We start from the raw sequence: 14,845 nt of genomic DNA, 5'->3' as shown, positions 1-14,845 counted from the left end.
GACATCCTGGTGCACTTGATGTTTTTCCCACATGAGAACCCTTGTAGCTGTCACGTTAACGGTTACATCAGGCAGTGAGGAGGCCAGGGTTGCGCTGAAGTGCTGGGCCACTGTCTGCTCTGGAGCAGAAGGTTTGTCAACACGTGTTATTTAGGCTTTGCTTCTTTATGAAGGCCAAGAAAAGGGGGAGTGGAGACTAGGTAATGCATTCCACCCCATCTTTCAATGAGCATGTGGTACTGGGAGGGGAAAGTGGGAGCAGAGGTTCAGATTCCCTGGGTCCCAGCCCAGTGGGACCATCTCTTGCCACTCCCAGGCTGCAGTGAAGGCTGCCTGCTACCTAGGAAACAGCTTCACTATCCAGGTTGGGTTCCTCCATTGTAGGTTTCTTTTCACTAAATCAGGATTGCTCTAAAATTGAGTCCCACTGACAAATTCAAGGGCAATTTGGGTTTATAACCGAGGCAAGGTGTTTCATGGAAAAATCCAAACAAAAGCCAGAGACCAAATTAAAACACACACACACACTCCTACCATGATAAACATATGTGATTAACTCAGATAAATAGCCAGTCAATTCAGTAAAACATTCAGAAAACGCCAAGTTGCCCCATTTGTGGAGATGTGGTCTGTCTTGAACATTGACCTTAATCTGAAAGACTCCCAATTTTTTTCCAAGCAGTAGAGTCCAGTATCAAACTACACTGGAACAGAGATTTTGTTGAAATGTGTAACCAAAGAAAAGTTTCTAAGGCATTGCATGGTTCATTAACTAAAGAGTGAAAAGAAAACTATTAGGAAGTACAAATAAATATATACACACACAAAAATTCTTGATTCCAGTAATAAGCTAAATTCATTTTGAGGTGGGCATAGATGTCTTTTGGTAGCAATGACAAAAACCACAGGGCAATTTAAAAATGAGTACTGAAACTAAAATTGTCTTCCACAGAGTCATATGAGAACACAGAAAATGTTTTCTTCTGAATGTGGATTTGGTCAAGCTACTAGAGATTATTGGGAATAATACCTCAATTACTGAAGAAAGGATGCAGGACTTAAACAAAACTTTGTACGTTCTCTGAATGGATCATCTACTCTGAGTTCTGAAATAAAGTGTAGTGAGAAATTCTAGTAAAAATGTCTAAATTAAGATACATGAATTCACTTTTCAGTTAAAGAAAAATAAAAGTGGAAGACAAGTTTTCCAGTTCAAGAAGACGACTTATCCAAATTGCTAGGTTTGTGGCCATCCTAAAGAAACTCAAATTAAAGATGGCAGACAGGTATGGATAAAGAAAGGTCTTTATTTTCCAGACATTAATGAGCGTTAAAAAAATTGGGGCTAGAAGCAGTGAGTCTGAGATGAGAATGCAGCCAGAAATACTATTTCTTCTTCCAGAATTCCATTCTTTAGACCATGAAAAGTTGGGTCGAGTGGAGGGAAAGCTGATTAAAGTGTTTGCTGTGAGACAATTTTAGAGCTGGTTTCTCCAAAAACTCATCTGTATTCTCCCCAGGGGCTGGCGACCTACTGCTGACGTCAGGAATGGCTGAGCAGAAAAGCCTTTCTTGTGCTAATTAACCAGTCGCTGGAATCAAATCCAATAGGTCTTTAAATTGGAAGGACTCAAGGGAGGATCCTCTGTTAATATTTGGAACTCAGTTTAGGGATTTGAAATGTATTCTTGCCAGTCAGTCATGACTGACATGACTATAAAAGCAGCCAAGTCTGCAGAAGGTAAAAATAAAATGTGTCTAGAATAAGAGCAATTCGTTTTCAGTCTTGCTGAGAACAATTCTAAAGCTTCAATCAGGAAATTATATCTATAAAATAAAACAGGTTAGACAAGGGAGAACAGTCTGTTCTTGGTGTTATATTTTCCAATACATGAAAGTATTCTCTACAAAATAGTTTTATGACTATCTGGCTAGTTACTTCTATCTTGATTTGGACACACAGCCTTGAATGCTTTCTGGGGTCATTCTGAATGCAACAGTCATTAAAGTTATCCCAATCAATCTAGGACCAGAGAAAATCTTCTAGAGTAAAGTATATATATATCATGAAATGAGGGGACACTCTTAAGTTATGCATCTTTCTCTCTACATTTCTAATTTCATACACAATGAATATTTCATTCATTCCTAGTCCACATACGATGAGAACAGGGGACTTCATCTCAGGGAGCTACATTTTATGTTATATTCAAAGTACCAAAGTAAAATAGAACAGTAACGTCTCCAATGTTTGCGATTTTTCGCTCTTCTTAAATTATACAATTTTGAGGGCAGGAATTATGTCTATTTTGTGCACCTCTCCATCCCCCTCCTAGTTCAGTGGCTGGCAATTAGTCAATAATAAATAGATATGTATTAAGAGATAGCTATTGTACAGATCGTCCAACTCTTAGAATATGTTAATTCCATGTAGTGGGTTGAACAGTGTCTCCCCAAATTCATGTCTACCTGGAACCTCAAGGCTGCCACATTTGGAAACAAGGTCTTTGCAGATGTAATTAGTCAAAGTGACACTGACACAAGCAGAGAAGAGAATGTCCTGTGAATATGGAGGCAGAGATAGGAGTGACGCCAAGGAGCTGCAGGGATTACCAGAGAGAGGCATGAAGAGACCCTCCCCGAGAACCTCTGGACATAAGCACCCTTGGATGCCTTGATTCTAGACTCCCAGCCTCCACACCCCTGAGAGCATAAATGTCTGTTTTTTCAAGCCGGTGAGTTTGTGGTACTTATTACAGCAGCCCTGGGAAGTGAATGCACTCAAGGAAAACAAGAGAAATGTAAATAGGTGGTTGCTGTTTATCATCGAACATTCCAACATATCAGGGGACTTGTACATTATGTGTGTATGTGTGTGTGTGTGTGTTCTGAATATTGGCATTCCTGTAATTTTATTCAAATAGGGTATACCTGGTGTTTTAAGAATTCATAAACCTTCATTTAATTAATAAACTCATCTGTAAATGTCTGACTATTCTGATTCCCACTATATTATCCATTTCTTGGCTGGTCCTCAGAGGATTTTCAAAGAAAGACAGCCTTTCTTGTGTAGACACAGAGGACGCCTGGAGAATCCAGCTTTCTCTGTAATCCCCACTTCGCCCCCTCTGGAAGAGGGAAAAGATGAACTTGCTCTACTTCACATATCCCCCGGGATGTGAAGCCCTCCTCTTCCCAGTCCCTGGTGTGCTCTAGGGTAAGGATCTTCTGGGTGCAGCTCACCACACGTCAGGAGTCACGGCACCCTCTACTTCCTTCTAGCCTGCACCCCATCTACCAGGCATGGAGCTCTGAAAAATTTAACTCTGCAACATCTCTGAAATGAAATGACCCTCTCTCATCTAGGCCTGACTGCCCCAATTGTAACTCCTGCTCTCAGCATCTCCCCCTGCTTATAGCCGTCTCTAAACTGTTGCAGTTATGCCAAGCTCACTCCTCCTCCACAAGCTCGCAGGACCACCTGCAGGGCCGGTCATGCTGGTGACAGATCATTTCTCAGGCTCGTTGCCTGGATTCCAGTCACAGCAGTGAACCCTCAGTTCCTGCATGCACAAAGGTGTTTCATACTTCTGGAAACTCTTCTCTAGTTTGGAAACATCCGTCCTCTCTCTCCCTGATATCTGGCACATTTGAGTCTTCACGCATGTTTAGTTCTCATTGCTGGGAACCTTTTCTTGAATCTCCTTCTGGATTGATCACTCCTCCCCAGTCTATTTTTTTATATTTCTAAATCTTGTAAATAATTTACTTAGTTTCTAGATCTTGCAAATAATTCATGACAATAAGGATCGTGACAGTATTAAAGTATCTGTGTCCCTTAATAGATTGTGAACCATTCGAAGTCAAGAACTGCATTCTTCTTCTATGTGTAACCTCAGCATTTAGCATGGTGCCAGCAGCATGACAGAGGCTCAAGAAATAAGTTAAACAACATCAGAGATATCACAAAAGTAAGTCACATAAAGATGATTAACAGAAACCACATCACTATCAGCTAGATTGGGCACAATATCTATTTCATTCATAAATGATCCTAGCAATTGAGAGAAGAGAATCATCTACAGAACCAATCTCTTACTTCAAAATTTTTACGCTGATTAAGCAGAAAATGGAGTGACATCACAAAAGCTTGCCTGGTGCCAAGACTGTGATTCGATTGCACATTTCCTAAGAACAAGTGGCTCCCTATACTTGATTGTGGATTTAGGTGTTTTCAAGTCCTTTGGCTGCCAAACAGATGTGGGGTAAGATTACCTTCTGGTAAGAATGCAGTGACAAGGCATGCCACCCCTGCCACTATATTGCTTGCCGCAAAGGGGAGGCGTCGTCCAAGGCGCTCAATGGTTAGTAAGATCAAGAGAGCTCCCGGCAGTTCCACCACGCCCGAGATGAAAAAGTCTATATAGAGGTTGCCTCCTATAATTCCCAGGCGCATGACAAGTCCTTGATACACCACTGCGCTTGTGAACCTGTAGCAACATTGAAAGACACCAGAGAACAAGTAAGAGATAACTTCAAGCTGATTTGAAGGAAGGGATGTGTTGTAAATTTAACGCAAGCTTTTAAATCCAACACAAGTCAAACTTACCAAGCAAACATAAGAATAAGTGTGCATTTCCTCATTTGGGGAGTTCTCACCAGATCTAAAAAGGATGGATTACTAACTTCCTCATCTGTAACAGTGATCTATATAAGAAAAGCAGATTTCAGTAGCAATAGACAGAAAAGAAAAAAACACCTGCGTAGTATAGACTTGTCATTAACCAGAATCAAATGATCTTACTGAAGTGACTAGGGGCTTTCATAATATCTTAAAAGCTGACAATTAAAACACTTCTGCTCTGGCATTTAGAACACATCAAATTCTCAAAGATAGGACTGCTGCACTGAGAATCTGTTCTTAGGATAATTTCAGTACTTTATGTTAAACTGCTCTGTGTGTTCTAAAGTAGAATACACATGCACATTTATTACATTGGGGGAAATGAGAATCAGGGCGGGTGAAGCAAGTGGGATCCAACCAATTAAGGGTTTCTTTATAAACTAAATCCTCAAATCTGACTTTCACAAACAAAATAGGGTAATGTTAAGTTTAAGAGCAAGCACCAAAGGTATTATTTTGCTTTTGTCCATTTATTGTAATCTAGCATCTTTTTGATCCAGAAAAATTCAGCTCACCTCTAGCTGGCCATCCAAGAAGTTGGTCTTTTCAGTTCAATTCAACAAATACTGCTATTGGCCAACTACGTACAAGACACTGAAAAAAGTGAAGCTGGAGAGGACACCCCCGATCCCCACACCCTGCCTCCAGTCTAACATGTGGAAGCATCAGAGCGTGATCCCCTGCAGTGACCACAGCTCCAGTTTCCTGTGCTTGTCAGTCTCTTACCTCTGCATGGAGGGCTCTTTGACCTCCTCAGTCCTGATTTTACCTCTGCTGGGAAGCCTTTCCTAGCCTCAGATAGAACTGATGGCTCCCAAATTCTGCCTCTACTTCCCGGACCTCTATCCTAGCGCCTGTACAATAGCACTCCCCTGTGGGTCTGGAGCTCTTGGAAGGCAGGGAGTGCATTGTCACACCAAGCAAAGGGCCTGGTGTTCAACAACTGTTTGTGTAATGACTAAGTGCTGAAGCAAGAAGTCAAGTGCCCTGGTCGTATCTGCTCCTCAGTGTTGTCCTCGGTCTCTCTCCTCCTATTAAACAAAAATGCTGGCTACTAAGGACAAGACCCCTGCTGTCTATTTGTACAACTCCAAATTTGGCCCAGATTGAATGAAAATCTAGGCACATTTTCCCCAAAGCTTTGAGCCAAAGTCTCTACCAGTAATCACAGGAATTTGACTTAGAGCATATGCACACTGATAGTACCTTGTCAATCACAGATTCTAAACAGTAAATTCAATAGATCAACCAAAGCTTGATAACTTATGCCTATCCTTGCTCCAAGGAAAGTCACACACACACAAAAGTAGACTGCAAAATGAATGCCTTTGGTCACTTTCTTTTCCAAAGTCTTCACAATCCTATATTTCTTCTATACCAAGACACATTGGTTTTCTACATTTTAATATCTCTTAATTGGAAGGTGTCCTATAACTGAGCTGATAAGAAAGAAATGTGTCCCAGTTTAAACAACATGGTTTCCTTTACTTAGTGGTACATAAAATGACTATGTGTCTTAAAATCAATAGTGTCTAGAGTCAACAAAACAATAGTTTCCATGACAATCGCTGTGGAAGACTGCTGATTGATTCCACCATCCATTCTTCCCTTCCCTCTTTTGAGAATACGTAGAATTTTAGTTGGGCATATGGCAGCCTAGTGAGAGTCATTTTTTCTATCCTCTTTTTCAACTGTGAGTTGCACTGTGATTAAGACCTCAGCAATGAGGTGGTTGCGGGGGTCATGTGTATAAGTTCTAGGTCTCCGCATTTAAAAAGGTAATAACTTGCTGGAAAAAGATGCCGGTGAGCTTCAACCATACAACCTGTGTAGGCGATGGTGGAGATGCAAGATAAATGGAACTCATGGAGCAGAGCTGCCTCGCTAGAGCTGGGCTGCTCACCTCTGGGTGGGTGTGCTAGAGAGAAAGACACTTTTATCTTTTGCATCACTGTATTTTCGGGGCCTTGTTTCATTAGCAAGTTGACCTGGATCTTAACTAATATAATGTCTATTAAGATGACCCCTGAGCTAACCTTCTAAATTTGAAGACCCACATGAGGGATTTTTCTGTGTCTACCTTAAACTTTGCTGCTCAAAAAACAGGACAGGAATATCAAAAGTGAAAGATAACTTGATATATTACAAAAATACATTATGGTATAGTTTGTTGCCAAAATGTTTTCTATAATTCATTTCTATGTGTTAATACATTAAAATGGCTAGTGTTCGTGGAGTGTGTGATATTAGATTCTGGACTAAGCACTTTATGTGGATTATTTTAAGTCTCATCAAAGCTCTATAAAGTTAGTACTTTTGTTAATCTTATTCTATAAATAAGGAAAACAAGGCTTAGGACTTTAAGGAGTGAATAGTAGACAGGTAAACCAGCCAGGAATTGAAACCAGGCAACTGATTGCTGAGCCTATGCTCCTGATCCCCACACGGCACTGCTGAATATATTTCATTCTAGAAACATTCTTGATAGTTAATGGTCACATCTAAATATTTTTAAAGAAAGACACTGTGCACTTGACCTAAAACTGAATCTTTAATTAAAAAATTGTTCTATGAAAAAAATTTGACTGGATAATTTAGATTTTAAAGATCTTTAAATTCAGGATTAAAACCACCTGTCCTGCGAGGACAATGTTTCTGCACGAAAGTATCACCACCAACTTGTTCCCATGAGTTTTTCCTTTTACTGAGGGCTTTTCCACAACTCGGACTTGGGGCTGCCGGGCAGTGTCAGTCTCAGACTCTTCTCTCTCCAGGGATTCCCTGACAGGATCCCTTGTCTACATACCAACACCACTGTCCATTCAGCACACACAGGTGGCAATACTTTTTTCTTTGCTTTTCAAAAGAAATATTCACAGCAATTTATTACTAGCTCTCTTTTATTTCCTCTTCAGACTTCTGCTGAGAGCTATGACTTCTATCCACCAGCTATGAGTCTGAACAAATTCACTCTCACTCAAGTTTCCAGTTCTAGCATCCCAGAGTTGAAGGGAAATCCTACATCACGTATTTCAAGATCTCTGGTCAGTTCAGGTAGATAGTTTGACATTTTAAAAAAATTAAAAAAAATTTTTTTTGAGATAAGGTCTCTCTCTGTCACCTAGGCTGGAGTGTAGCGGTGTAATCATGACTCACTACAGCCTCAACCTCCCTGGCTCAAGCAATCCTCCCACCTCAGCCTCCTGAGTAGCTGGTACCACAGGTGCATGCCACAGCACCTGGCTTGTTATTATTATTATTACTAGTAGCAGTAGTAGTAGTAGTAGTAGTAGTAGTAGTAGTAGTAGTAGTAGTAGTAGAGAGAGGGTCTTGCTGTGTTACCCAGGCTGGTCTTGAACTCCTGGGCTTGAACAATTCTCCTGACTTGGCCTCCCAAAATGTTGGGATTACAGGCATTAGCCATCATGCCCAGCCTAATTTGACGTTTAAACACATTTGTAGATTTTTCAGTTGTTCATGATTCTTCACTGTCTTTAAGTGATAAAATAAAGGAGCATCTCTTGCTTTCATGTTAGCGCTGTAGATAATTGCCTTTCTCTGGCAGATCTCCAGTCACTCAATGACCATAGAATTATGACATGTTAGATTTTGACAAGAAAATAAAGATCTTATGTATTAACCCAGAGGTTGGCGAACCTTTTCTGCAAAGAGCTATATATTAAATATTTTTGGTTTTGTGAGCTCTAAGACCTCTGTTGGGACTACTTAACTTTACCATTGTAGTGTGGAAACAGTCATAGACAATACATAAATGGCTTCCAATAAAACGTTATTTACAAAAACAGGTTGCCTGCATGTCTGGCCTCCAAGCTGTAGTTTGCTGACCCCTGAATGAGAGGCTTAGTGCTGGAGCAACTTGTACAGATACTACTATCATTCCTATTACAGAGAGAAAGAAGTTGAGGTGGAGGAAAGCTATGTACCTTACCCAAGGAGGACACACAGACATTAAGAAGATGAACCAGGAGGTTGATAGCAGTCTGTATTTTTAACCATTATGCTGTAATGTGTCTGCAGTATGTAGAACAAAATATTTATTTTTTATAAGTATGCCGTATCATTTCATTAATTACTTTCTTCTTTTCAGCTACAAATATTCTCTGAAAATTAAAAATTAAGCCTACATTGGGAGGCCAAGGCGGGCAGATCATGAGGTCAGGAGTTTGAGACCAGCCTGGCCAACATGGTGAAACCCCGTCTCTACTAAAAATACAAAAAATGCTGGGCTTGGTGGTGAGCATCTGTAATCCCAGCTACTTGGGAGGCTGAGGCAGGAGAATCGTTTGAACCTGGGAGTCAGAGTTGCAGTGAGCTGAGATTGTGCCATTGCATTCTGGCCTGGGTGTCGGGGAGACTCCGTCTCAAAAAAAAAAAAAAAAAAAAAAAAAATTAAGCCTACATTATTTTCGTAACAAAAAAAAAGCTCACTTTTAAAGTCATGGACTTAAATTAGACACAGTGTACCCAAATGTTGACTTCCTTCTCTTTCCTAACAGAACTCCCACTACACTCTCCTGCACCATCAATTCATATGTCTATGGGAGCTGACTCTGCTTCTAGTTGTAGGGAGAGGCCTGATTAGGGAAATCATGTCCTCCATGTCAGTGACTGGGCACGTGACCCAATTTGAACCAATGAGAAATGGGCATACAACCCAATTCGGGCCAATGAGAAATGGACTTCTGGGAAAGTCCTTCATTGCTCTTAAGTCAGAAGTTCCTGAAGAAATCTTTTTTACTTCCTTCAAGGAATGAATGAGGAAACTGTGGGCTCAAATACATCTTAGCAGTCATCTTACACCGATAAGACAAGTCTTAAGATGAAGCTATCCTGTCAGCAGGATGGAGAGAGGGGAAGAAAACCATGGTTTAATGAGATTGTTGAGATCCTGGTCTGGCCAACCCTGAATGCTGCTGTTGCTAGAATTCCAGACACACGAGCCAGTGAATGTCCTTATTGTCCAAACCTATTTAAGTTGGTTTTCTGTTACTTGTTGCCAAAAGCAGAATTATCTGAAGAATCCAACCCAGAACAATGCTTTTGCTTTAATAATTGAATATTTTAGGCATTTTTTTTTAGCAAATAGTTAAAATAATTGCTTCTATACTCCAATCCACTCCATAAAAATAGCTGGTATAAGTATTAATTTCAAACTTTTAGGAGTTAAAACAGAGTGGTAATGCGACCTCTGCTTTTCCAGACCACGAGTTTACTGCCTCATATATATCATCTACCAAAAAAAAAAAAAAATACGAGGTGTTGATAACGAATGAAGGGAGTCAGGATCATGAAACCAGTCTTCCCTGTCCAGTGAATGAAAGGATTAAGAGTACTTCCAAGCAAGTACATATTTTGCTACATTTAAGGACAAATCCAGCTGGTCTTTGATTTACTAACATCTCCACAGTGACGCAGATATTCTGAAAGATGACCCACTTTCTAGGCATCCAAAGGCCTTGAGAGACTTAAAACTGTATCTTGGATGGAATTCATCCAGGAAAATTTTGGCAACTCCTGTGCCGTGGCGGCCGCCACTATTATTCTTTTACAATAACTTCTAGCTCTATATCTGTGCTGATTTTCTGTTGCCAAAGGGTTACTAAATTTTGCCTGGTCTGAGTCAGACACAAAAAAAACCAAAATGCTATACCAGTTTTAAAATTGTTTTTAAAAAATTGCTTTATTACCTCACATACCATTCACATGCACTTTATGATATTTACATGTAATTTATGTACAATAAACTTCAGCAATTCTAAGTGCACGCTTTGAAGACTTTTGACAAATATATAGTCTTATAACCACCACCACAAGCATGGTACAGACCCTTTCCATGATCCCCAAAAGTTTCCTTGTGTCTCAGTGAAGTCAGTCGCCTCCCCCCACTCTGGGCTCTGGAAACCCAGATCTGCTTTCTGTAATGACAGTTTTGCTTTTTTCTAGAATTTCATAGAAACAGAATCAACAATGTCTCACTTGGCGTCCCATTTTGTCATACCTTTTGTGCTGTCTAAATGGGGGATGCTGGTTTTGATTTGAAGCAAAGGGAGAAAAGGGTGATGTTCCGGGTAACACTATCTGTTCGGAGGTTTGTTGCCTAGTATCGACACTCTACTCATAGGAAAAGGTATCGCTCAAGGTTAAACTGCAGAGGTTAGTTTCCTTGTATTTATTTAATGAGCTGAATTGCTATTTGCCCTATTCATCTCTTTGATTATCTTTTAATTCTGCCAAGACTGTGTTTTCCATCAACAATGATGTACTCCATATTAAAAGAACACTTTATTCGTCTTTCTTTGATTAATTCAGCTCTCTTTGCAATTCTTCCTGGTGAAACATTTCTTCAAGTTGACATCTTAATTTAAATTGCCAAAGAAGAGAAAGACATTATAAATAACCACCTGTTATAAATATGATGGTCAGAGCTCCCCATGTGGAGGACTGGTCTCAGGTCAAAAAGAAGACAGTCAGGGTCAGGCCAGACATGTGGTATTCTACTCAGAACATTTTTTTACTAGCATGTTATTTAAACTCTTTGAGCCTTAGTTTTCTCATCGGTAGCAGGAGAATAATAATATTCAAATATATTATTTCAATATTATTATTAAATATTATTCATTTATCAAATCACACCTTATTAGTGTTTTGAAAATTCATTTAAATAACCCATCTATCTATATAGATACATAGATATGTGTACATATACACAGATACATACAAGTGTGTATATATATACATATATGCACCTATACACACACACACACACACACACACCTGGCACACAATATGTCATAGTAACAGATGCTGTCAACATTAATCTTATGTTTTATAACATTTGAGAGTTACTTTACTTTCAGGTGATAATTCACCCAGCACTTTTTCCTTTAGTAATTAGTGGCTAATGCTGTGACACATAAAGGGAGATGCTTTTAAAGGTCCTCAGATAAAGAGAATGGTTGCTCTGCCTTTTTTTTTTAAGAAATGAATTTCTTTTTATGTTGAATTTTCTTAAGTATACCAGATGTATTTAATGTTGATTTGGAACTGTGGATCTAACAGGCTTAAGGTAGGATAATTTTTCATGAATGTGCACACCGGCAAATACCACGTACGCAACCTTGCAACTCAAAGTATGACCCACAAGTCAGCAGCGTCGGTCTCTCCTGGGAGCCTGCTGAACAAGCCCTGCCCCAGATCTAGAGAGAGAATCTGCATTTTAACCACATCCCCAGGAGACTAGCATGAGAAGCACTAAGAGTGAAGGAACAGCAATCCCACCTCATCGGCTCACTCCCATTGTTTACTTCCACCTGGGGCTCTGGGTGCAGAAATGTGAGTCCTCCCAGGTTTAGGAGGGAGAAATACATTTACCAGCAGGGTTTACCATGGGCAGGGGGAAGGGGACGGTGTTAACAGCTGCTTGTTTAGCCTTGTGATTTCGTCTGGTTGTTCTCAATAGGAGACTTCTTCATCAGTTGCTGTATTTCACAAGGAAAGGTGACACCGATAAGAAAGAAAACTTATTTGCTCTTGAGTATAATACTGTGATTTATTCGGTGAATGTGTCATCACTAGTTCCCTAAAGACTCTGCTCTCTAGAAACTTTTAATCTCTAAGAAGTTTGTGTGAATAAAATGTTATTTGAGGTCTTTGGGCTCACCGATTGGGGGAGCCAGAAACCGCCTTCAAAAGTTAAAGTACCCATTGGTCTTACAGACAAGCATCAGGAACCAGAGGGCCTGGTGGGGCTGGGAGGAAGCTCGGCAGTGACAGCTGAGGTGCTCATGTCCTTCCATCCCACTGCCCAGTGGATAATGAGCTCAGTAGTCAGATGCGGACCAGCCCAGAATAGCCAGGAGTAAGCACGTCACATTACAGAGCTGTGGCCAGCTTCTGGATGGAAATAGCACTACCTGGTAGCCATAAAAGAGAATTTGCCAAATTACCTGTAGTACTTTGGCAATTTTTGAAAACCTCCTTATCCTTTAAAACAAGAGTAGATAAAATATTTACCATGCAAGAGCATATATGATGGAGAAATAGTTGTATTAAAATTATCACAAATGTTTGATGTTTTTTAAGGTAGTTAAAAATAAATCCCAGTCCTCTGGACCAGTGCTGTCCAGTAAGAATATAATGTGAGCCACACAAGTACGTTTACATTTTCTAGTGGCCACATTAAAAAACATAAAGAGAAACGGGGAAATTAATTTATAATACATTTCATTTAATCCAATATATCCAAAACATCATTTCAAGGTGTAACCAATATGAAATTATTCATGAGGCATTCTATACTCTTTGCTTCCTATTAAATCTTTGAAATCCATTGTACAGTTTACTTGACAGCACATCTCAGTTCAGACTGGCCACATCTCAAGTGTTTGACTGCACATGAGGCTAGGAGCTACCATGCTGCACCGAGCGAGTCTGGTCACCTGCAGCCCAGGTGGCTCTTTCATTGAGACACTGCATGGAGAAGATAGTTTATTCCATTAGTTTGGGTTGGCCTGAAAGAGTGCCCCAGTCCCCCACCTCCTAGATGACTGGGCATGCTGCCCAGAACAGCAAATGGGCCTCTATCTATGCAGTCCCAGGAGGGACCCAGAGGGCAGCCTCAGTATTGGCAAAGGTTAACGGATTGCAGCTGTGGGTCACATGTTGGAACATTTCTTCATTTCTTAAAAGCAAAGCTGAGAGTGTTTTATTTTTATTTTTTGTTTGTGTGTGTGGGTGGGGGGGTGGGGAAGGGAGCCTGTTGACGTAAGAGGAGAAAGGAAAAAAGAAGAGAATGTACTCTCAGTTCTAAAACTCTGACTCTAAAGGCTCAGAAATTAAGGGAATATGCATCAAAACTTGCATGGACTGAATCCAACATGTCATTGAAAGCTCCAGCAGCACCTATGCCAACAGTCATCACGGAAACAGAAAGTTTCTAAATATCACATTTTTGAAATGCCCAGTGCCTGAAACTATGGTAGCATGTATGGATACACAAAATTTTCAGTTCCATGAAGAGGCAAATTGAGTGTCTATAAGACACTGGCCAGCCAAAGTTGTTTTGAAGAGAGAAAAAAAGCAAGTTTGAGTGAATTCAAGCAAATCCTCTGCTTTATCACAAGTAAAAATCAAAACTACACACTTCTGCCCAGAACAATTCTTATCATCACTTCTTCTCAGTCTTCGGAATGCTTTGGGAATTATTTCAACAGGAACATGGTCTTTAACATCATCATCAATAACATATGAGCTCATCAGACCACCTGTCCACTCGCCAGCTGAGGGAACTGTTCCAGCCATTGGGTGTGGGCAGGATTCCAGGATCCCTGCAACCTTGTCCCACTAGATTCCTGGTAGGTGTCTCCTGTTGGGGCCTGGGCACATAAGGCCCTTCCTCCACTGTCTTGGGTTGGCAGTGCTTTCTGCACAGGTCAAGGACAGCCAGGGTGACATCAGCCCCAGTCACTGAGTGCTCAGGGCAAGGGTGACTGGGGCAAGTCCCGACTACATTCTCAAAGAGCCAGTAGCTGGGGCTTGATGCCGCCTATGTTCCTCCATCCCTTTTCTCAGGAAAATGGAGCCTTCCCTTGTTTCCTGCATTTTTCCTGCATGTTTTCTTGGCAAGCCGGCAGTGGGGGTCTCTGCCTTGCCCTCAACCTTCCCCATCAGCTCGGGTCACAAGCTTCTCCTCCATTGCTGCATGCTCAGGGTGCTTTGTCTTCATCCTGGCTCTGACCTGGTCCCTGCCTACTGGGAGAGTCCTGACTGCCCTTCGATTTCTTCTGTTTTCCATGTGCTCCAGTGAAGGTACAAAGAATCTCACCAGTAACTAGAGATGTGCAACTTAAAGCACTGAGGGGGCTGGAAAAATTAGGTAACTGGAGCATACTAAATCTAGATGTGGACAATAGGGACCCACAGGTCCCACTAGTGGGGTAGACACAGAAAGCAAGCTGGCGTTATTCAGGGTATGAAGCTTGCCTGCACACCAAGACCCAAGGGATCCGCTTCTAGGCCTTGAACTCCCTGGAGAACCATACACAGGTCAGAAGAGGACATGTATGAAAACACCAAACACAATTATTGAAGGCAACCCAGGTGCCCGTCATTAGGAAGATGGAGACCAGAGACACAGCAGGT

The 14,845-nt window shown here is 40.9% G+C and overlaps 1 protein-coding gene across 1 annotated transcript in view; it reads right to left on the bottom strand.

Annotated features, from left to right (window-relative positions):
• SLC22A3 (solute carrier family 22 member 3) overlaps positions 1-14,845 on the bottom strand; it is a 106,276-nt gene that overhangs the window by 11,109 nt on the left and 80,322 nt on the right. Inside the window, exons 6-7 of the mRNA XM_032161939.2 lie at positions 4,610-4,707; positions 4,276-4,490 (exon numbers count right to left, since the gene is read on the bottom strand). Coding sequence (XP_032017830.1) covers positions 4,276-4,490; positions 4,610-4,707 — 313 coding nt within the window. The remainder of the gene's footprint in view (positions 1-4,275; positions 4,491-4,609; positions 4,708-14,845) is intronic.

Source organism: Hylobates moloch, unplaced genomic scaffold, assembly GCF_009828535.3.
Source record: "Hylobates moloch isolate HMO894 unplaced genomic scaffold, HMol_V3 SCAFFOLD_2, whole genome shotgun sequence".
Taxonomy (NCBI): Eukaryota; Metazoa; Chordata; class Mammalia; order Primates; family Hylobatidae; genus Hylobates; species Hylobates moloch.
Note: the sequence above shows the minus strand (reverse complement) of the source record. Positions and strands in the feature narration are given on the sequence as shown.